Source organism: Meriones unguiculatus, chromosome 3 (assembly GCF_030254825.1).
Source record: "Meriones unguiculatus strain TT.TT164.6M chromosome 3, Bangor_MerUng_6.1, whole genome shotgun sequence".
NCBI lineage: Eukaryota > Metazoa > Chordata > Mammalia > Rodentia > Muridae > Meriones > Meriones unguiculatus.
The window spans coordinates 14,055,104-14,080,322 of NC_083351.1; the positions used below are offsets into that span (position 1 = coordinate 14,055,104).

Sequence of the window (25,219 nt, forward strand, 5' to 3'; positions counted from 1 at the left end):
CATAGGAAGGAAGAACAGACAGATGGAAGGAAGTGGGGAGGAACGCTTTCTCCCTTTTCCTGTTCTACAACTTACCAAGTTGGGCTACTTGCAATCCCAGGTATCCTAGTACATTTGTCTATAAAACAAGCAATTCCATGATTTCCTCAGCACTGAAGGGAACAGACTCCACGTTTACGATGAACTCAGAACAGGCCTCAATGTAACAAAGAGCCAGGTGAGCTGACTAGTCTGTTAGGGATAGTATGTACTCGGTAACGGTGAAAGGAATACTGCTGTACTTTGTTTATGCATTGAAACCAGATGATGATACCAAAATAACAATTCTGGAAGACACTGAAGATGTTCTTGTGTCCTGTGGTGTCAAACATTCAGACAAGATTTAACTTAATAAAATTAAGTTCAGCCATTTATTTGCGTGCTGTTAGGGTTGGTCTGATGCTTGTGTTTTGATGCTAATTACTGGCCCTCAAGATCCGGTTACTGCTTGGATAAACCTGTCCTTGTTGTGCAAACCTGTCCAAGACATTATAATACCTAAAGGCCTAAAATCTGGGCAGGGCAGAACGGGGTAGCACACGTGTGGCTAAGGTTCCGGGGCTTTAGGTTCAGGAGAATCTCTGGAAACAGACAGGACAGGAAGAGAGGAGGAAGGGGGACGGCAGGATGGGTTAGGGTGGAGAAGAAACCTCGTGGGCTGAGAGGAAGCACTCCAATAATGTTGTGAAAATGCCCACATGAAGAATATAAGCAAGTATTCATAAGATTATGGTTGGACAGTAGCCCAGATGAGGATGATTAAGGAGGATGGCGTTGGATGGGGGCTGGGCAGTAGATAGTGAGGTTATTGAGACAGCATAGGTGAAATATCTGCCTGGCCCAAGGTAAATAAGGAAATTATAAAATTTAACAGATGTGTCTGTCTTATTAATTGTGATAGTGGGTTAGATAACACAGCTGTAATAATTACAAGGCAAATAATAATAAACATTATATAACCCAACACCCATTTTAATTTTATACAACAGCATACAAATTTGCTTTTGTCTTTAATTCAAATAGGGAAACTGTGTGTGTGTGTGTGTGTGTGTGTGTGCACTATACCAAATAATTCTTTTAAAATTTCTTTATGGTTACAATAAATGGTAACATACCTATTTTATATAGCTATATACCCAAGACTATGTTAAAAAAATTTCTCACAAGAAAAGGAATAATGGACAGAAAAGGTATTAAAATCACAGCAGTAATAACAGAGGTGACGGCAAGTGCACCCATCTAGACTGTATCTTAGAGGCAGGCCCTTCTAATCTTTTTGGTTAATTGATTAAAGGAATGACAAAACAGAATGAGGTCTGGCTGTGTGGCTCATTCATTCAACAAGTATTTGCTGAGAGACTTCACAGTGAGAGATAGCAGTGAGGAGGGGAGAACCCTGCCTTCATGACTTGAGATACAGTAGGTGCATTTTTTCTTATCGTTTCTGTGTGTACAACTGATGAGCCCCCAATTTGCTATGCAGACCACACTGGCCTTAAACTTGAAGCAGTCCTCCTGACCCGGCCTCCCAGGTATTGGCATAACAGCCTATGCCCAATTTATATACCACACTAAAAGCAACAGCTTAATGAAAATCAGGAATCCTTATGAAAGTTCCGCCTTAAAACCCTAGGGCTAGGGAAGTGCTGCCGTGAGATGAGAGGCTAAAGAACAGAACAGGACTCAAGCCTGAACCATCTACTAGATGCCAAGGGGAGCAACCAGCAGCCTGCTGGGTCTGAAACTCTGAGTTAGCAAGGAGCTGGGGCCAGGCCAAACAATCTAGGGGCGCTTTATTATCAGCCAGATGGCATCCAAACTAATTATCAAAACTAGCAAAGGAAGACTTGAAAATGACACAGGGTAGAGGAGTGACGATTTCTGGATCAATCTGGTCAATGTTAACTGGATCCATTAAGACCATAAGCTCATTCCATGTGATCAGAGTTTATACCTCTACTTATTATGCAAGAAAAAAGAACGAAGTTTGTAGAATAAATCAATAAGTTGTCTGTAAAAATTAAAGTAAAATCTCAAAATTACAAAGGTGATTACAGGATTACCACAATTTCACCTGTCACAAGAAGAGAGAGGACTTCACAGCAGAGCAAACAGACACTGGAGTCTGTTCAACTGCCTACAAGACAGGAGGGTACTGCATGATCCGTGACTGCAGCGCAAGTCAACAAGGCTTACTGTTCCTACCGCACAACCGAGAATCAGCCTTGCCTACAGATGGGCTCCTGCCTTCCAGAATCCCTAACAGGAAGGAAGGAGGTCACAGCAAACAGACATGAGCAGCACTAGATCCAGGCGGACTTTAACGTGCTGCTGAGAACCAGCCACAGCTCTGAGGTCTGAAGCTCCTGAGATTCTTCAGGAAGTAAAAAGCTGAGTTGAGACTATCAGGTAAAGATGTTTTGTGTTTTTTTTTTTTAAAGGATAGAGTGCCAAGACCCAGGGCATGTCCTGCAAAAAGGTAAAGAGGTCAGTGGAAGGGATAGAGAGGAAAATTATCTGGAAAAGAGAAAAGTAGGTCAAGACAGCCACGAGTGTTTCCTTGCTGAGACACTTAGCAAGCAGCATTACTCCTAACTGCCGAAGAGTAAAATGCCAACCCACTATTGAACACAGCGGATCACTCCCTCAGGATGTAATTCACTGAAACACGGCTCAATGAGGGAGTCCATCACAGAGCACCAGTGACCACATGATTCCACAAAAGGTCCAAGAGGAAAACACAGAAGAGGTGAGCCTAGGGCTAAGGGTTGGGGAGTTACAACTCAGGAAATGCAGATTCTCTCAGAGGTAACAGAATGTCCTAAAACTGACTTTGGTGACAGGATACACTGAGATCTACTGAACTGTATGCTTGTTGTATGCTACTGTAATTAATTACATGTTAGTAAAAATAAGGGAGGGTAGAAAAGGGAATGGACTGACAAGGCTGGTATTGGAAAAAAATCAGAGGAAATAAGCGCAAAGTAGGTATTTTCCCAAATGGCCAATTCAGAAGGACCACCTTGAGAAAGAGTAGTGACTTCAAAGATGGCTGGTGAGTGCCGCTGCAACTATATTCCAGTGACAAGAGGCAGTCATGGCAGCCGAGGAGAGCTAAGATGGCCCCTCACACCAGACGACACAGTCCTTGAAAGCTACAGTAGGAGGACTGCCAAGAGTTCAAGATCAGATAGCAGCAGCACAGTGTGAGTTCCAGGCCAGCCTGGGCTACCTGAGACCCTGACTTCAAAAAAGCTAACCAAAGAATCATCTCTCACTGTAGGAAGAGAAACCACCACCCTAGAAGCCTTTCTCCCCCTCACTAGGCTGAGCAGGGCCGTGAACACAGCAGCAAACATCACTCAGCGGTTCTTAGCTGCTGTCCTTGGTCTCTCTTGCCTTCCATCTTCCACACATTAGAACTGAAATCCAAAAGATACACATTGGCAACAAAATGTAACAAAAGGCAGACCTGATCTCAGCACTAGGTAGCAAAAAAGTTTCACTTTTCTACCTTGTAAAAACAATACATTTTGGAAAGTATCCAATATAGTGTTTGATTCACAGAATTCCCGGCTACTATAGTGTCTGCCGACATACTAAAACATCGTGAACTCATGACCCGATCCCTTCTGGCAAACCTTAGTCTTGGCATATGAGCCTTTGGGGATCATTCAAACTCAAACTATCACAAAAAGTAATGGCAGAGAAACAAAAGTTAAAGTGCTCCCATCTGGCTTTATCTAAACAAAAGAATAGTGTGGGAATTGATTTTTTTTTTCATTAGAAATCCTCCTATATTATTTTTTCATATCATATGTATTTCATTATTCTGATCATTTTCATTAAGAAGAATCAGCATAAAGAATTAAGACAACAAAGACCTATAGGCAAGGACGCTCAACATGGAATAATTCTTGCAAATAATTCTTGCACATGCAAGAATACTGGGACAGAGCAGGGACGTGGTCCATGGCACAGTGCTTCCCTGGCATGCATAAAGCTTGAGGTTCATTCCCAGCCCTGCTTAAACCAGAACAATGATAAAAACCTGTAACCCCAAAACTCAAGAGGCTGAGGCAGGAGGACAGGAGGTCAGGGGCTTTCTCAGCTGGAGTCAAGACCAGCTGGGAAACCTGAGACCCTTTAACTCCCAAAAGTATCAGAGTAGCCCAAAGCCATGCCCAGAGAACTAACAGTAAACAGTGGAGAACAGCAAGATTACTGATTATACCTCGCTCCTGATTTTTATCTCTTCCCAATATGCCCAAAAGCAAGACATTATTTATTTCAGTATTTTATGGTACATCCATGGTCTACTAATATGAGACACAATTCTATGTAAACAATACGATACATAACAGGTTAAGAATAAGTTGTAGTTTTAAGAATGAATTAAGGGGCACCAAGATGGCTCACTTGCCACACCTGTCACCCTGAATTTGATTCCCAGAACCTACATAAAAGGTGGAAGGAAAGAACCAAGTCCAGAAAGTTATCCTCTGACCTCCAAGTATGCCAGGCTCACATGTCCACATGAATCCATCAAACACACTATGAAAAGTTCAATATTTAGAAATTTCTAAGTATGAGTTTAGTTGTTATACATGCATATATATTTTCTATCTTAAAAAAAATAACAAAAGACAACTTGCCAAAATATAGGTGCTTCTCTGGAAAATAAAGTGATGTCATAATTTGGTTCTCTTCAAGTCTGATATGTTTGAGTCACTTTTTAATCAGAAAAGAAATGTAGGAGCAGAAAATTGCTATTTGAACATCACATTTGTGACAGTAAAATAATCACAAAACAAGTCCATTGGAAAAACAAATAACTACATTCTAAGACAGACAGAATAGACATAGACATATAGATACAGATAGATAAATGATGGATAGTATCCACCTCAAACAGTTACTATTTTTTTCTATGTATATACATGGTATATGTAAGTGCGGTGACACCTGAGAACAATACTCAGAAGTCAGTGCTCTTTCTACCATGGGCATCTGGGACTCAAATTCAAGTCACCAGACTCACATGGAAAGCCATTTCAGCTACTGAGCCACCTCAACAGACAATAATATTTATTTTTATTTATTTATTTATTTATTTATTTAACAAATAATAATAATGACAATTATTATTATATAGGCAGGCAGACAGACAAAGTAATAGAGCTCATTAGGTAGCCAGTGCAGTACTTTCTCCCTTACATTTTAATCTGGATTTTTATTTTTCTATTGCATACATATTTCAAATCTGCTATTTGGAACTTGGGAGTTTCCACACTGGCCTATAAAATCCCATTTAAGATGCCAGGCTGGTGGCACATATCTGCAATCCCCACACTAGAGAGGTGGAAACATAATAACAAGTTTGACCACAGCCTAGGATACAAGGTCAGGAGGAGGCCAGCCTAAGACTCCATAGTAAAACTAACCCAAAAACTTAAAACTATCCAGCATAAGCCAATGAGTGAGCAGAGGCAGCAGACTCACCCTGGCAGTCCTCTGTGCTCATGCAGCCCTGCATAGCCAACAGCAGCCTGGCTCTCACCAGCATCTGTCTGCATCCACTGAGTTTGTCCTCAGGGACTCATTGAGTACTGTGGCCTGCTCTCCACCAAGTGGCCTCTTGGGCATTTAAACATAACTACTATTACACTATTACATTAATTCAACAAACCACACTACCTGTTACACGGTTGCTCATGAGAGGATTCGTTTAGCTTAGCAATTCATGAACACCTCCAGTGCCCAAGGGCAACCTTACAGAACAGAGTTTGCCAGCACAGAACATCTCCGTTCTTTCTCTAATAGTAACCCAGACACCTGATCTGTGAGTGGGACCTTGACCAGCTGGAGCTGGTCCTGAGGAAACATACATATCAATCCTACCAATCACTCAAAAAACTATGCACACAAAATAGTTAACCTCCACAAGTGGATAATGACAATAACACATCTTTTTCAAGGACTATCAACATGTTGGGGTTTTTGATTGGTTGGTTGTTGGTTGGCTGGTTTGGTTTTCTGTTGCTGTTGTTCTGTTTGTTGTCCCTGTGGTCAAAGGAAGATCTAACAATAGCTGATTTGTTTTTGTTGTTGTTTTGGTTTATAATGATTCGAGAATCCCACAACATAGAGTAACCTGTAACTATGCAGTCTAGGCTGGCCTCAAACTTATAATAATCCTTTTGCCTCAGCTTCCCAAGTGCTGGGTTCCAGGGGTGTCCCACCTAACAGCAATACCATGTTCTCTTTCACAAGTTCTGAAGCCCACTGTCAAGGTCAAGGGCCTTTCCCCAGAGGGCAGAGTTGCATGAGCCTCCAGAAGCTGTGTTACAGACAATAAGGGCTGCCTCAGAATCAATTTCCATCTTAACACATGATTTTTATACTTACACTTTGCTTTTTCTGCTGATCTTCCATTGTAAATGATCCCAGTTATATAACTGATCCAAGGCAACTGGTTTTAATTCCAAGGTACTAGTGGAACTCTGAGCTTACTATTTAGCAATAAATAATAAATTCAAATGTGTTATCAAAATCATAGTTAGATTGCTCTGGAATAGCACATGTCACAGAGGAGATGTCACTAAGTTCTCATTCTGAGGTTCATAAAAATTTAGTTTTTTGGGCTGGAGCTGGTCCAGTAGTTAAGAATACTTGTGTTCAATTCCCAGCACGCACATGGAAAACTCATAACCAGTCCTGGAAGATAGGATACCATCTGATCTCCAAGGACACTATGCACACACATGGTACACACGCATACACGCAGGCAAACATTCACGCACAAAAATTTTTTAAAAATAATAACTTTGCTTTCTTTTTTTCTGCAGAAGGGAAAAAGGAACTGTCTTGCAATGGCACAGGTGTGAGTGGTCAGCATGACTCTTATCTGTAGGCAGAATGCCTAGCAGCTCAAGCTGACTATGCAGAACTGACCAGTCTGGGCTGTTCATCTTCAAATGGCATCAGGCACATGTCTAGAAATATCCTAATACTGCTGCTCCCAAATTGAGACTCTTACAGGCCATAATTCCCTATGACATAAGCAGAACTCTAGTGACTACCCAGTCTACTGCCCTCCTGCATTATAGTCAATAAAACTATTTTTTCTTAACCTTAAATAAATAAGAAACTATTTATGTAATTCGTTAAATGAGTAGTTTTACAATGTTGGTATAAAGTGTTCACAGTAGCTTCTGTGTTTAACTTTGTTACCAACATTTACATTGTTGGTTTTAAAATCCTGAATGACAGTTTTAGACTGAAATGGTTGGTGCTCTGAGTTTTATTTTCACACCTGGGAGAATGTGGGCGCTTAGCCTAACACCGGGTGTTCCCAGGCTAGACACCTTGGCATCACCTGGGAACTAGATAAAAATGCAGACCTACCAATAGTGAGGCCTCAGCAAGCTGTGAAACAGTGCTGGCACAGCACCCCAAACGTCCTGCTTGCTGTTTTCAGCCCACAGAACTGTAACACAAATTAGCCGCAGACAGCCTGTTGGACACACGAGTTATGCTGTGTGACTAACGTACAGCAACACAGACCACAGCCACAGATACCTAGGTCGGAGCTTTCTCCCCACAGGCTCTGTTTGCTGCCTCAGTCTATCTCTCCATGCCCTACATTTCTGTAATCTACACTCTGCTACCTTCTGAAAAGTTTACACTGGGATAAAAGCTTGAAATCCCTGGGGAAGAATGCAGTCTATACAGCCAATTTTAGATAGCCAGGAACTCATTTCCTCAAAGATGCTTGTCTGCATCACATATCGGGGGCGAACACACCTCTGACACTGTGCATTGAGTGTAACAACCTTTTTAGAACACATTCATCATTATAAATACCCAAGCTTTCCACATAGGTTTTTGGTTATGTTTATTTTTTTGTTTTGAGACACAAGGTCTCTCACTATGTAGATCAGGCTGGCTTTGAACTCAGAGACACCCACCTCCAAGAGGATTAGGATTAGCCACAAAGGCCACATCTAGCTGTTTTTCTACAGACTTGTGGAGGCAGGGAAGTACACTGCCAGCATGTACTCAGGCTTTACCTAACTCTCTTACAAATCAACGAAAATATTCTGGTATTGTTTAAGTCCCCTAGTGAGCTCCAATGGCACAAGCCTTATACCCCTTCAAATTACATAGTCTTTGCTTTTGTGTACAATTTCAAGCTAAATCTCAGCTCAGCACTGCACCTCCATGGTTGGGCTTCTATATTTTGCCAACCTTAAAGGAACTCAAAGGCATTGTTGGCCTGCTTCTACCAGAACTACATTCTTTCCTTTCCCTCAGAACAAGTGGCTTCAAGGCAAGGTGCCTCTCAAGAGTTACTTCCAACACAACAGATGATCAGGCTATGGCAGGGCGCACAGGACCTTTCTGCTTTGTCTCAGTCAGAAGTTTGCTTTTGTTTAGGCATTGCTACTTGATTTTGGCTGTTCCATTTTCAGCAGAGGCCAAAACTATTTTTCTTTCAACTGCTCTTCCCCTGCTGTGAGGGCAAGTTTTCAGCTAAAGTCTAAGGAGAGAGAGACAACCTCCTTTTCCATTATGGAACCTACCATGCAAGTAACAAACAAAAGGAGTGCAGGGTGTGACTCACAGATGTTAATCCCTGCAAGGGGGGAGGTAGTTAGAGGCAGACCGCATTGAGAGATCAAGGCCAGCCTAGTCTACCTAACAAGTTCCAGGGCTATCTAGTGGGTCCCTTCTTAACAAACAAGAGGAAAGAACCATGCCCCCAAACCCTGTCTGGGCCAAACATTTTGTGCTGATTGTCCAGCTTGTACTAGAACTCAATTAGCACACCAGATAAAAGTTCCTTACCAACTTCCAAACAAATAGTAAGGATTTTTCTTCCTTAAAGCTAACCACCCAACCAGAACCTACCAGAATCATAACATTTCAATACTATACTTTCACATGTGTGTGTATGTACATGTGTGTGTAAACTTTTAAGCATGGGAGGCAGACACACCTCTGAACTGGACTTTCAAAGTCTCTTCCTTTGAGGAAGTATAAAATAATTACTTCACACATGCTCCTAATTATACTTTTAAATTTTTTTAATTATTTAAGAAATGTTTATTTAAAGGAGTGTGTGGTGAATACCTTTAATTCTAGCACTCTGGGAGGGAGAGGCAGGAGGATCTCTATGAGCTTGAGGCCAGCCCAATTTACACAGCAAGCCCAGAACAACCAAGACTGTAAAAAGACCCTGCACCAAACAAAAACAAATTAGATAAATAGATACATGGATGGATGGGAATAAAGGGGGTGGAGAGATGGCCTGAAGGTTAAGAATACTTGTTAAGTTCCAGAGAGACCCAAATTCTCTTCCCAGCATCCACATTGGGCAGGCTCACAACCACCACCTCAAGGGCATTTAATGCCCTCTTCCAGCCTCTGCAGATACCACCACACACATGGCACAGACACACAGAACCACACATAACACATCAAATTTTAAAAATAGATCTTGAAAGAATAAAACTGTATGCTAGGTGGTGGTTACCCACGATCTTAAACCCAGCACTTGTGGGACAGAGGCAGGTGGATCTCTGTGAGTTCAAGGCCAAACTGGTCTATAGAGTAAGTTCTAGAACAGCCACCAGGGATATAGAGAGAAACCCTATAAAGTACAATAAACAAAATAAAGTATAATAAAATTGTACCACTTGTATTATAATCCTAAAAATTAACCTATCCAAGGAATCTTTAAAATGTGTAAAACCTGAAGGAATAAAATAACCTTGTATGAAGCATTTTATATGGAAATTGAACAACCAGAGAAACCATTCACACGTACACACATAGCCAGGCATAGGGTTGCAGGGACCTAACTCAAAGCCAGCCTCTAAGCAAGGGCTCTGCTATAAAGTGTTACCCCAGCCCCAGAGTAACAAGAAAACACAATGGACAAAGTATCAATCCTGCTCAAGCCTTGGCAAGTCTCACAAAAGCCAGAACATCAAATGCAGGTAACACTGGTCAATGTCTACTCAATCACAATTAAAAACTGGCCTCTCCATCCATGCCACCAAGTCATGATAATAAAAAATCTATTCCAAGGTAACAGCCTTGTTTCTGTTTGTTTTTTCTTCTGAAACTAACTGCGCCTTCATTTAGCAGAGTGCTTCCAGCTGCCCATATTCTGAGGCCCTGTCGGACTGCTCCTGCTCCATGCTTCTAAGCAATGATTCACGGATACTTTATAAAATGGCTCAGGGGTGGAATATTCCACAGCTTAAAGGAGAACACTATCAAAGCAAAGCACCCCAGCGCAGATTCTTTCTCCTCTTATCTGGGAAACCTGAAAGCCATTCCTAACTGGCATTTACCAGTGGGACACTCCTTTACATCTCCAAGGTTAATCCTTCTTCTGAAGGAGGAAAATCAAGCAAATACATATTAAATAATATTTTAATTAAGTCTCTGATTTAACATTTAATGAGAAATCCACATTAAATATTAACAAAGAATCTAAACTTTCATAAATGTCATTAATTAGCAGATACAAAGACAGGCAGAAAAACAGATCCAGACTAGTAATAACCAGTAATAACTTATGTGCAAAGACATAAGTACTTTAAAGTGACCTCAGGTCAGGGAGAGGTTTGGTGGGAAGAGGTGTGCTTTGCCTGGCAATCACGAGACCTGAGTGAAATCCCTGGTACCCACATATAAGCAGTGCCTGGTAGCAAACATCTGTAGCCCCAACACTGGCAGCACAGAAGAAGTGCATCCCTAGGGTTTCCTGGCCATCATCAAGCCACAACAGTAAGCCCCAGGCTCAAATAAGAGACCTCCTCAAAAAACAAGCTGGAAGCCAAGAACAGTGGCACATACTTTTAATCCCAGCACTCAGGGGAAGTGGAGGCAGTCTGGTCTACACAGTGAGTTCCAGAAAAGTCACAGCTACATCATATAGAGAGTGTCTCAAAAACAAGAGCCAGGAGTGGTGTCCCATGCCTTTAATCCCAGCATTTGGGAGGCAGAGGCAGGCAGATCTCTATGAGTTCGAGGACATCCTGATCTACACAGTGAGTCTAGGATAGCCACAGCTACATAGAGAAGCCCTGTCTCAAAAACAAACAAACAAACAAAAAAAACCTAAGCAGAAAGCAATAAAGAAGTCACCCCACATCAAACACTGGTTCACACAAGCTCAAACACAGATTTAGGGCAGGCACTCAGGCACACAAACATGCACATGCATTACACATGGAATGAACACACAGACGGAAGGGGGGGAGGGAGAAAGTAAAGAGAGGGAGGGAGGGAATGAGGGAAGAAGGAAATGAGGGAGGGAAGGAGAATGGGAGGAACGGAGGGAGAGAAATGTATGTGAGAGAGAAAGAGAGAGAGAATTATAAAGAAGCCCAAGACAGTAGACTGAGACAGGAAGGTTGCATGAGTTTTAGGCCAGCCTAAGACACTTCTCACTCTAAGCTATAGAGTAAGACCCTGACTCAAAAAAGAAAAAAAAAAAAAAAAAAGAGGGCCCATGGCCACACACAAAATCCTGCCTCGGGAAGCTGAGGCAGAACTGTGAGTTCCAGGGTAGCCTTGTCTACTCAGTGAGACTCTTAGGATGAATGCCAGATGTCTTGCCCTCATGGAGGAGTCCACTGGGTCCTCCCCTGTCAAGGCTTACTAATGTGCACATTCTGAATGTGTGCAGTTCAGTGGACATCAGCTTTGTCTCAATGAAACTGTGCACATAAAGCACCACTTCAACAAGTTTAAAAACAATGGCTGTTATTCGTGGGAAGACAGCACTGTCAAGCCAACTTCCACCTGGCTGGAGCCAGTGCCCAACAAAAACAGACCAAGCAAGGTCAGGCTTCTCTGCAGTAGGATCTCCACTTCCTTCAGGTCTACTCAATACTCAGTGGCTGGGAAAAATTAGTTAAAACAGGATTTTCTAAACATTAAACGCAGCTACAGGGTGGAAGAACCAGGGCTTAGTGACCTATAAAGTGCAAAGTGCCTACAGGGATCAAAACTGTAACAGCATGAAAGTCATTTTTCTCTCAAAAAGTAGCTTAAGTAACACCCAGGAATCTTTCCTAAGCAATTAACAAGAAAACCTTCCAGGCATCCTGAAGTCAGGCTTCCATCCCAACAGCAGCCATTATAACTGCTAAGTGTGACTGCAATCACACACCAGCCTAGCAGTCACAAGATCTAATTTCTCTCTCTTTTTGGGGTTTCTCTGTGTAGCCTTGGCTGCCCTAGACTCACTTTGTTTTTGTTTTGTTTTGCTTTGCTTTGTTTTAATTCATTTACCTTTATTTTATGTGCATTGGTGTTTTGCCTGCATGTATACATATGTGAGAGTATCAGATCTTGGAGTTACAGACAGTTGTGAGCTGCCATGTGGGTGCTTGGAATTCGAACTCAGGTCCTGCCGAGCCATCTCTCCAGCCCCCCTGGACTTTGAAGACCAGGCTGTCCTTGAACTCATAGAGATCTACCAGTCTCTGCCTCCCCAAGTGCTAGGATCATAGGCACGTGCCATGCCAAGCCTGATCCAATTTCTCTTAATACAAGAGACAAAATTAAACAACAGGGGGAGCTTACTGCACAGCTCCCACCACAGAAAGTTAACAACGGAACACACTGCAGATTACCTAACACCTCCCCGACCATCGCCTCTCCTCTACCAGAAATACACGATTACAATTTTTTAAATATCTGAATGTTCGCGATTCATTAATAAGAATGATCTCTCAAATTTGACTTCTCTTTGACAAATACTTCAAAGACAAGTTTGTATAAACCAAGTTAAAGTAACTAAATACGACGGAGCCTAAGTAATGCATGAAGGCATTCCAGAGGCATGGCCACCTTCGGCCACCCTTTGATGATCGGCAGAGCTCTATCTGAGGTAAGTGCTCAGAGTCTACAGATGGCAGCCAGTCACTGAAAAAGCAGAGGGCTGTGAACTGTGAACTTCTTTAAAAATTGGCCAGGAGACCTACTGCCTTTCAAGAAATTTAACTGACTCAATTTAAGTGACATATGGGCACCACATGCAGAGGCAGCAGGGGATGAACTGAGGGTAGCCTTTATTTGATGACAGGGAAGTGGGACCTAGAGAAAAATAATGACCAAGCAGAATCCTGATGCGAAGACCAGGGCAATAAAGATGGCAAAGCATCCACTTACATTTCTCCCTACTCACTAGCAATGTGCGCAGTGTGCTAAAGGTCAGGAGTGGAAAACTTAAACCATTAAGAATGTAAATAATTAGCCAGGCATGACAGTACATGCCTTTAAGGCCAGCAGTCAGGAGGCTGTCAGGAGGGCCTCTGTAAAGGTAAGGGCACTCAGGCAAACAGAGCTCCGGGACAGCCAGAGCTATAAATGGAATTGCTAATATAAAACATACAAACAAATAAACAAAAGTAATTCATTAAAAATCCCAGCACTCCAGAGGCAGAGGCAGGCAGATCTCTGAGTTCAAGGCCAGCCTAGTCTACAATGCAAGTTCCAGGCCAGTCAGAGATACACAGTAAAGCAAAGGAAAATAAATGTCATGTTTAACCTGGAGAACACTTCAGCTATTGGGGAGGCTAAGGCAGAAGGACTGCTTCACCCAATAGTTTAGGTAATAAAACTCAGGCAATAAAGCAAGAACCAGACTTTTAAAAGAGAAGAGAGCCAGGCATGGTGGCACATACCTTTGATCCCAGAGGCGAATGGATCTCTGAGTTCAAGGCCAGGCCTGGCTTCACAGAGAAACCTGTCTTTTAAAAACAGAAAATAGGAAAATAACCAGACCATCTTTGCTGTTGTTGCTGTTTTGGTTTTGGTTTTTAGAGACAAGGTCTCACTGTGAAGCCCTGGCTGGCTTAGAATTCGCTATGTAGAGCAGGCTGGCTTCGAACTCATAGAAATCTACATGCTTTTGCCTTCTGAGTACTGGAAACAAAGGCATTTGCCACCACACCAGGCAGAGAACATCATATTCAAGAGCAGCTTTTAATGCTTGAAGTTCCTTGTCCTTCTAGGAGAAGCACAACATACAATGTGCACATGTGCTAATAAGCATCTGACAGTAACTTTAACCAGAAAAGTCAGTAACTCTCATGAAGAAATCCAACAGCTGGGACTGAAGCAGCTCTGTGGAGTGTAAGAAAGGCTCCGTGGGCGGAGGCCTCCCTCCAAGGCACTCGTCGCTCTCAGGGTTTTTGTGGACTTGTCTTCAAAGTACGAACTTACACTATCAAATGTCTTATTTATGAAGAATGTTAATGACGTGTTTTTTGGGTTTTTTTTTGTTTTGTTTTGTTTTTTTTAAGTTAAGGTACCTCACCATGAATACTTGGCTGGCCATACTCAAAATGGCCCTGCCTCAGTCACACACACCATCTAATGTTGGGGTTACAGGTACCTATGCGCTACACACCTCATCTTTGATTCAATAATTCTACTTGTAGAAAAGTATTCTACAAAAATCATCCAGAACACAGAAATTCCAAATTCACTCATTTTGCAACATCAAAATAAATAGATAAATAAAACAATTTAAAGCTTTAATCCCAAAATAATTTTTCTTATAGAAAGCTGACTTGTATCAACAAGTATCTCCCTTGGAGATCACCCCTAATGAATAGGAACAATAAGAAAGATTGGCTTGCTCAAGCCAAACTCCCAAGACAGACATACCCTCTTTCTCTTGCACAGCATATTAAACACATCCTTATATCCTCCTGACTCTACTATAGATACTATAAACATTTCTTCTGCAATCACCCTGTGTCTGTACAGCTGAACAAGGTCTTCACAGATGCCCTGCCCTCACCACACTCCTTCACACTTCCCACCCTGCAGCTACAGAAACAATTTAAATGGCAGATCAGCTCTATTTCTCTCAACCCTCCTTTTGTATTCCATTGACCAGGATTATGTTCCAAAACCTCTATGTGGCCTTTAATTCAAGTAATCAGATGACCCGAGTCCAACCTCTCTCCATGTCAGCATCCACGCATTCTGAAGCCTCTGCAAGCCCCATGACCATCTCAGGGGCTCTGTACTGCAGACCCTTCAAACGCCAGCGCTCCTTCTCTAGAGAGCATCTGTTTTCATTTTTCTTGGCAGTGCAGAGCCTGAATCCAGAAGGGTGCACATGCTGGCCAAGTGTCTACCGAGTATCTCAAGCCAGCCCAGAACTTCCTGCCCCGGCCTCCCCAGTGCTGGCATTACGGAGCGCTCTGCCACTCCTGGCTTTCTGGACCCCTAAAATATGCATTCTTAAAAAAAGAATTTCCTTGAGTTTATTAGCTAGGAGAGAATATCCATTCTCTATCCTTTTACCTTACCTTATTCCGACCAAAGCACTGAATACAAACACCTACATTATGTGAAGGCTTTATTCTACTGAAAGACAGAACACCCAAACGCTTTTCAGTTGCATGGCACTTGCCTAACATTTCTGAGATCCTAGGTTCAATCTCTAATAATGTCCAAAAACCAAGCTGATTCCGTACTCAAACTACTAAGAATCTTATTACTTTCAATTAAAAACATTTATTAACTCAATTCCCTCATTAGATTCTAAGTTTCTTTACAACACAGGGACAAATTGCAGGTAGAAAGGGACCATTATAGACGGGCTTGTCACTAAGTCTCTTAAATTCTCATGAGTTCACTGGAGAACATATCATTTTATAAGTGCATCTTCTAACTGAAAAATGAACCCTCTCTTACAAATTCATCATTCAACACAATTTAAATCTCTTTATTCATTTGGCCAATACTGATACCTATTTTATATGTAACCAGGGAGGGAAAAAGGAAAAAACTCAGCTAAGAAATGAAAAACTGATTTTTTTTTTCCCCTTTTCTTTCTTTGAACAAGGATCTCAGTGTAGACCTGGCTAATTTTGCAACTCTATAGCTCAGGATGGCCTCAAACTTAAAAAGATCTACCAGATTATAGGTGTGCACCACCACAACTGGCTGAATTTTTTTCTTCAATAAATGAATACTCAATAAAAATTTAAAATCAAGTGGCTGGAGAGAAGGCTCAGTAGTTAAGAACACTCACTGGCTGCTCGTCCAGAGGACCCAGGGTAAATTCCCAGCACCCACACAGCAGCATACATACTGTCACTTCAGTCCAAGGGGACCTGATGCCCTCTTCTGGCCTTCAAGGGCACTGCACACACAGGTACAAGGGTACCATGCAGCCAACCCCCATACACATAAAATAACTAAAAATTACAAAATATCCAGGCAGTAGTGGTACATGCCTTTAATACCAGCACTGAGGAGAGCAAAGCAGATTGGAGCTATGTGAGTTCAAAGCCAGCCTGGTCTAGGGTCTACAGAGTGAGTGCCAGGACAGCCAAAGCTATAGAGAAACCCTGTCTCAAAAATAAAGAGAGTGGTGAGAAAGTCAGAAAATAACAATTTAACATCAATGTAAAAAAATAATTCCTGGGCTGGAGAGATGGCTCAGAGGTTAAAAGCACTGGCTGCTCTTCCAGAGATCCTGAGTTCAATTCCCAGCAACCACATGGTGGCTTACAACCATCTATAAAGAGATGTAGTACCCTCTTTGGGTGTGCAAGCAAAACACTGTATATATAATAAATAAATAAATCTTGGAAGGAAGGAAGGTAGGAAGGAAGGAAAGAAGGAAGGAAGGAAGGAAGGAAGGAAGGAAGGAAGGAAGGAAGGAAGGAAGGAAGAAGTAGTAATTCCCAACACAGTTGAAGCATGAGTCCATAAAGCAGAGTGCCTCATCTGCACAAGGACTTGTGTTATGTCCCCACTGTAAGCCAGAGTTTATAGAAAGAGGGCAAAGGGCAGGTGTGGAAGTCCAGTTAACCTTCACACAATGTTCATCTCAGTTCTACTCACAGCGGTGAGTAGAGGTTACCTGGTCACACAATACGCATCTAATTCTACCAGGAATTTTGGTCCATCTTCTACCTACAGCCTATGTCAATCCATCACTGCACGAATACCAGGCAGTGACAAACTCAAGCAGACAACAAGGCAGACACTTGGGATGCTCACCGTGCTGTAGACTGCAGAGACTGTGGGAGGGAAGATCCGATCCTCCAGAGGCTGTTGCACGGGTCCTCTAGGAATTCTGGAAGGCGAGTTAAGGAGAGAACTCAAATGTAAGTGCTTAGCAGGAAGAGAAAGTTCTGCCAATGACCCACACTCTTTACCCAACCTTTGGGACTGTATACTTACTCCTCCCAAGAAACTGGAAAGTCAAGAATTTCAAATTTCCTAACGTGACTAGCTCAATTTCTCCCAAATTGGGTCACATGATAAATATCCATTGGAAATGAAAACAATTCCTGGAGTTCCCAAACATTAATGCACACAACATAGTGAAGAAAATAAGGTCAACAATCAGTGCAGGCAGCTCCTGCCCCGCCCTGCAGCACCCTCAAGGCTGGAGCAGGTCTGCCTTAGAGTGAGGACAACCTAGAGAAACTGCTGACCATGTCCTAGTCCGTTCTAACCTTGCAAAGAGCAAACTCAACTGTCCCCCTCTGTACTTTTTTGTTTCTATAATTTTTATAATTGAGCTAATTTCTCCATATCTACCCACCACCTTCCCATTTTAAAAAACAGGTTCTCCAATAGTCACTTAAAACTTTAGAACACAAAGAAGACACTGAATTAAAAGACAAAAGACCATCATTTTATTCAACATCAAACTAGAAGACAGAGGCCATCCTAGCTGGTGTGGGACTATTTTGGAAGAGAAGTGTTCATACAGCCTGACCTCTGTAAGAGTAACAGAGACCACAGCACTGTCTTTTCCTGATACCGTTACATGGTCAGATTATGTGCTTTTTATAATAGGTAGCAATGATATAAATTATTTTACTTTAACATTAAAAAAAAATCCAACAATTCTGTAACCTGATTCCAGCTGGGTAACTCCTTTTTATTTTAATTCTTGTATCATAAACCCCAAATGAAAATTTTTTCATCTACTTTACAAATACTTAATACTTGTTGTATAATGTTTCTAATTCACTGACGAGCATTTGGAAGATAAGCTATGAGCTAACAACAGTGTGGTGGCACAGTTTAGGAGTCAGAGGCAGGGAGATCACTAAAAGTTCAATGCCAAAATGGTCAACACACAAGAGTCTTAGGCAAGCCAGGGTTATACAGTGAGGCTCTCTTTAAAAAAGAAAAGAGAACTGGAGAGACGGCTTAGGAGTTAAGAGCACTTGCTGTCTGGGTTCAGTCACAATGACCACATGGTTGGTGGCTCACAACTATCCCTAACTATGGGGTTGGGGGGGTTCCCTTTTCTGAACTTCACAGGCACCAGGAATGTACATGGTTTGCATAGATAACACACATACAAGCAAAATACTCATTAAGCGTGAAACAAAACTTTAAAAAATAATAAACAGAATGAAGAAACAAAAAGTAGTAGGTTTTGTCTTGTTTTTTTTAAATGACTCTAAGTTGCCAAAGTCTGAATCATTAGTAGATTCTTTATATCCCAGCAGCCTGCTTAGAAGACCAAAAACAAAACAAACACACCCTGTGTTTTAGTCATTAAAACGTCTAAAGAGACTCCATCGGTCTCTAGACAGTTTTTAAACTAGCAACTCACACAGCACTAAACACACTGCCCACATCCCACATCCACAAAACACTGTAAATGCTGCGTGTGAAGTGACAGACCTGAAACATCAGAGGTACCAACCACTTCACCCAAACCACACACAACATGCACACCCCACACCCACGGTACACACACACACACACACACACACAGCACACATAATCACTACACACATGTACACCATGCACACAGCACACTATCACATACATTCTCCGCACACTACACACACATACAGACTATGGACAGTGCATACTGTCCACACACATTAAAAACAAACCACCTTATACACTACCCACACACATCACATTATACATGCACACAATCCACACATACCAGATTATACATACACTATACACACTTCACACTAAAACACTTCACACACACACTGCTGTATAGATAATATATACATACCACACACACACAAAGCACACACACAGCGGACGCCTGACAAGTTCCAGGACTATTCCTCACTGAGCCTGCAGCTCTTTGGGAATGAAGGGCCACTTAGGTGAAATAAAAGTCTTCACACTGTTACACAGCTCCCTCGGCAGGTGGAAAATGAGTCTTACTCTTCTGCACTGCCAGCTACCATTGCTTTTTGCAGGAAGAACTAATTCTCCTGATAGGAGAAGCAGTTCTCAAGGGGAGTTAGTTACCAGTGCTCTGCCTGAGAAGCTGAGCCACTAAAGACTTCTGCTTTCTGTTCCTCTGTTAATCAGATGACTGTAATTACAGGGCTGCTAGAGGCGGCACAGCCTTGTCACAGGAACAAACATTCTTCCTGTTTCTACAAGTAAAAAATGCTGATTTCATTTTTATATTCCATAAACTAACAACAAAACATTGTAGACTGTATAAAACAAAACTACAGTTCCACTTAAACGAAAACAAAGTAAACAAAAAATAAATAATAAATCAAGTGACGTAGTCCAAGTCCAACCAATTAAAGAAAAACAAAACAGAACTAAGGAGCTAGGTGTGGCAGCCGCAATCCCAGAGCTCGGGAAGGGGAGGCGGGAGGCCAGCCAAGACTAGTCAGAAAGATGCTGCTCAGCACTGAGCTTGCATGAAAACTGAATTCAGTTCCCAGGACTCACATCAGGCAACTCAAAACCACCTCTAACTCCAGAGGACCCAACACCTTCCAGCCTCTGTGGGCTCCTGCACTCATGTGCATGAGTGCACACACACAATAAAAAAATAAAATAGTAAAATGAAGCTTAAACTGCAAGTCTTACAAGCTCTAAACAGGTATTTTATTAACTTCAGCTAGGCTGCTGTTTAGCTCACCTCTCAAAAACCTAGAAGTGTCAGCACTGATGAGTATCTGTTCAGAGACAAGTGAACTTTGGAATGGAGCGTACAAAGTGCTTTCAGGGACTTGATTCTGCCAGTCTTCACAGCTGTGTCCAGCCTAAGGTACAAGCCCTTTAAACTAAAAGTAAAAAAGCAAATCCTTTCTTTTTAGTGCTTTGCAGATTATTTTTGTAAAGGTTTATTTGTGCTTGTGAGTGCACACCAGGTGTGTGTAGGCGCCCTAGGGGACCAGGAGAAGACAGCAGATTCTTTAAAAGCTAGAAGAGGACTCGCACTTCCTGGAGCTGGAGTTCTAGGCAGCCATAAAGCCACAGACCACCAGAACCAGGCCCAGTCCTTCTGCGGCAGTATGTGTGTGCTCTAAGTCCAGGGCCCTTTCCAGCCCCTTTACTTGTTATTTCTTAGCTTCAATTGCTATGATAAATGTTTTATAATTGTAAATCAATGTGACTAAGCCAACTTTAAATTGTTAACCCCAACTATAAACCCCAGTTAACATTTTACTTAAATTCATTAATTTGTAATCTACATAGAGAGGGAGCTACAGGGCCAACAGAATGTCTTTGGAGGGATGGGAAATGGTTTTGGTTTCATTCGGGGTTATTTGGTTTGCTAAAATAGAATCTATGTAGCCCAGCCTGGACTGGACTGGACATGAAATCCTCCTGCCTCCATTGCTCAGTACTGGAACCCCGGTGGCCAGGTGTTATGTTTTTAGTTAAGGGCAGCAATGAACAGTGCCTTATATGTAACTCCCAGCTTATCACACAGAATATTAAGAAGACTGTATACTCAAGGGTCAGGCTTTAATAAAATTAATAGCTTGTGCTGTTTAATCAAAGACATTAAATATGAGAGCTTAGTGAGGAGGCACACTTGGAAACCCAGCAATCAAAGGCTAAGGCGAGGACTGTAAACTGTTCTAGGCTATCCTGGAACGCAGTAAGCCCATAATTCAAAAAACAAAGGGCCACCAGGGTGTAGTGGCACACACCTTTAATCCTAGGACTCAAGAAGGCAAGATGATTTTTAGGACAGCTGGCTCTGTAAACAGATCCTGTCTCACTCACATTCAAAATGGGGGTGGGGGTGCCAGGGTCTGGAGAAATGCCACCAGCATGAGGACCCAGACACTGAGCCTCAGCAGCCTGCTAAGCAGCCAAGGGCAGCAGTGGGAGCCCAGAATCCAGCAATGGATGGCAGGTACAGGAGGCTCCTTGCGGCTCACTGCTCTGTCAGTCTAGCTGAATCATCCAGCTGCAGTCGGTGAAAAACTGTCTCAAAAATGAAGGTGAAGAGTACTTCAGGAAGATAACTGACATCAGCCTCACTCTCATATCTGTGCACACACACACACTGCACACATGTAAACACAAAATGAAAACTCAAGTGGCTTTTTGGCCCCTATGACAGAGATAGGGCCCGAGGTGCCCACAGGTTTACAAACCTTTGATCTATGAAATCAGTAAAACTACCAGTGAAATGGAAAGAAAAACACAAGGAAGAGGAGGGGGGAGGAGGAAGAAAAACCTTACTGCAACTACTGAAACAGTTCTGGCTCTGTCCCTGCACAGCAGAGACAGAACGCCTAGGAAATCCATATCTACCCCAATGCTCTAGGGTGAGAAGCTCAGTATGCCTAGCAATTACAGACAAGTACCTCCAAAGTCCAGAAAAGGCTCGGTGAGTAGCTCAGAAGGAACTGTTCTAGGAAGCAAAAGCATCAAAGACCTCCTTCAATGGTGCCATGCCACATTAACTCAAAAATGGTCATCCAATGAGGTCATCAAACAAAATCCAAAAGGCTTTTCACTCACGCTCACTAGAACCACTGTGTGTTTGAGAAATCAAATATGATTACTCATTAATGCTCTTCATGGAAAAATAACTAACTGATATGTCCACTGGCGTGCTCTGCAGAAGGCTTGCTCAGTAACTGAAGGAGCAACAGTGAGCCCTTTCTGCTGTCTGCCTGGGGTGGCACTCATGGCAGTCTCTGAGCCCACAGCCACACTACTCATCTTCACCCGAACCCCTGGGTTCTTTCCATACCTCCCATTACCCAGAAGAATTCAAATCACCAGCAAAACAAAGACTCCTTGCTCTTCCATTCTCTCGTCCTCTTCCTTCTCCTTAGTAGTGGTAAATCTGAAGAGTTGAGCACTGGCCTCAGGCACTGCTAAGTGTCTCTATTGACCATGTATAGCAAGTGACAGGATCAAGAGCTCTGATCGTCCAACACCCCCCCCCCCCGAACTCCGAACTCTTCAGTTTGTGAAAACAGGCAGCACAAGACTATAAATGGGACAGATCAATTCCAGACTAACAGACAGATTTACACCATCTCCGACAACACACTGGCCTTGGGAAGCACTCTTCCCACCAGCCAGCTACAGTGCATCGGGTTCAGCTTTTCCTGTTACTCTACTTGTTGCCTATGGCTGCCTCAGGAGTTATGGCTGATGTCTAGAAACACTGCATCTTCCCAAAAATACAGCGAACAGTAAAGCCTGGTGCAGAGAGTTGCATGCACTGTTGACAGTGGGTAATCCAGTAACTGGCAGAGAAGGCATTGAAGAAAACACTCGCCCAAATGAGAGAGCGAAGAGCCTGGCTTCTCTCCAGCAAGTCAAAGTGAGACCAATATTTCAACCAGTGACAAGATAACAAACTGTAACTTGGGCTTCAGGCACACATATACATATCAGTTTATGTCCCATGGAAGTATAATTTCCATTGTGTGTGCTCCATTATAATCTCATCCAATATAAGTCAAGCCAGCCAAGTTGCCAGGGTTCAGAATCTATTTTGTTTGGGTTTTTTGCTTTGTTTTTGATGGTTTGATTTGGTTTAGTTTCAGTGTTTTAGGAGAGAATCTTTGTTACATAGCTAAACTGGCTTCAAGCTCACCCACAGTCTAGGCTGCCTGGGACCTGACTTTCCCTCCTTCCGCCTCAGCCACACCACGCTAGAACTACAGGCCTGAACCACCACACCTGCTTCCTACATGCATTCTCCGCCCTACCTGACTTCCATTCTTACAAGAAATCTTTAAGCTGGGCCTGCTGGCACAAAGCTATCATGCCAGCACTCAGATGTGAGGTAGATCCTGAGTCCACGCCAACCTGGACTACCACCTAGCAAGACCCTGTCTCAAAAATAAATTTTTTAAAAATAAGTTCTCCACTTTCCATTGTCTGATCTAACATAAAGACATGAGCTATTGGGGCCAGAGACGGGGCCCAGGTTAAAGGTGTATACTGCTCCTGCAGGGAACTAGGTTCAGTTCCCAGGAACCACACTGGGCAGCGTACAACCACCTGTAATTAGTTAACCTGGAACCCCAACTTCAGGGGGATCCAAACCCTCTGGCCTGCACTGCACCTGCACTCAAATACCCAGATATGTGTGTATTCTTGCGTGTATACACACACACACACACACACACACACACACACCTTTTTAAACACTGGAGTGAAACACCACCTGACACTGGTGACAGAGTCTTATATTTCATGAATTAACATTAAGCACAGTAATGCCCTAGGAAGCTTCACAAAACTAAGGCTTCCATGCAAAAGAGCGCCTTACCCAAATAAATAACAGGAAAGATTTCACTTATCATTTATTTCAAGAAACTTGGACTTTCTTTTGCAACTGTGTACCGTTAAATAAAGAAGTGAAATTCTCAAACTGATACAGATGCAAAGTGCAAACAATGAGATGGGGGTGGTGAGCAGCAGGGACAGTGCACACCCAATAGAGGCCCTGCACACCGACTCTGGAGAACCCACACCATGAATGCACTCTTTGTCTCTCTGGTGAAAATGAGTCCTTTGAATGTCACAGTATATAGTTTAAGAAAAACAAAAAAGGGCAAGTGAAGGGGAGGATGGGCCTGTTTCTGTAGGGGACATCTCCTCGGCTGCTTCACCAAGACGAGGCTGAAGGTCCATGGACACTGAAAAGCTTTGCAAGTGCGCAGCTACTGAGTGTTAACAGGGACCAGCAAGACTCCTCAGCCATTCCCACTGGAGTCCTACGAGCTGCATTTCTATGTCCCACTGGTTATTTCATTCAGAAGGAACAGAATGTGCTGTCTTCTACCTGTGTGGAGGACTCAGGAATAACAATCCCATCCGTTTTGCCTGATGGGACAGCAGAAGGGAACTTCTCTAAAAAGACGGAGGGATTCCAGACTGTGGCTGCGTTAACACAACACAAGCAGACGCCATTTCCACCCAGTGTCCTTATGACTTTTAAACTAGTAAGCAAGCCTTGGTGTGGATCACAAGTGTTCTGATCAATACCAGACCTTCATCAACCAATACAAAGGCAAAGCTGACACGGCATTAACTGAAGTGTGGCAGAACCCTTCAAGTATGCATGCTGCTACAGCAAGGTGGAAGAGACCCTGAAATAAGGCCACAAAGTAAGGATGTGACTAACAGAAGATAAAGGGGTAAGAAGGCAGAGAAATGAAGTGAGCTCTGAAGGTCACACAACTAATTTTCTTTTGTGGCTGCAATAGCTGAAAGCTGAGCCAATGCATAGTTTGCAACCTCATTTTTAAGGCTTCATGACCTATAAATGCATCCACCTCTTATGCATTTAAATTGGCAACTGAAACCATACTGACTTGTGAAATAAAACAGTATTTCAGCTAGGCCTGGTGGCTACTTGAAAGGCCGAGGCAGATGGACAACTTCAAGACCCATCTGGACAACTTAGTGAGACCTCATCTAAAGGCAGAGGCAAGTTGGATCTCTGAGTTTGAGGACAACCTGGTCTACAAAGTGAGTCCAGAACAGCCAAGGCTACACAGAGAAACCCTGTCTCAAAAAACCAAGAACAAACACAAGGGTGGGGGGAGGCCTGAGGGTTGAAACTACAGCTCAGTGCTAGAGCACTGTGTAGCACGTATAGTTCTAGGTTCAATCACAAGCCTTAAGCATGCAAGAGCTTTTCAGTGAAAATAATCCAATATGATCAAAAAACGTCAGCTATCTTACTTGGCAAACAAGGGTTTTAACACAGGTGTAGTAGTTCATATATGCAAAATTCCAGCATTTGGGAGGCTAATGCAGAATTGCTCTAAGTTCAAGGCGTCACACAAAGGACATAGTAACCAAGCACCCAGAAGGGTGTGAGACAGGAAGCCCTTGTCCCAACCTCTGAATCCCCAGAGTCCTCACGCACAGATGCTCATGTATC

The 25,219-nt window shown here is 42.7% G+C and overlaps 1 protein-coding gene across 19 annotated transcripts in view; it reads right to left on the reverse strand.

Annotated features, from left to right (window-relative positions):
• The window catches only part of Eif4g3 (eukaryotic translation initiation factor 4 gamma 3), a 221,114-nt gene that overhangs the window by 149,252 nt on the left and 46,643 nt on the right, over positions 1–25,219 (reverse strand). For all 19 annotated transcript variants that reach the window (XM_060379250.1, XM_060379249.1, XM_060379248.1 and 16 more), the window contains exon 2: positions 17,098–17,173. In XM_060379250.1, the coding sequence (XP_060235233.1) occupies positions 17,098–17,173 (76 nt within the window). The remainder of the gene's footprint in view (positions 1–17,097; positions 17,174–25,219) is intronic.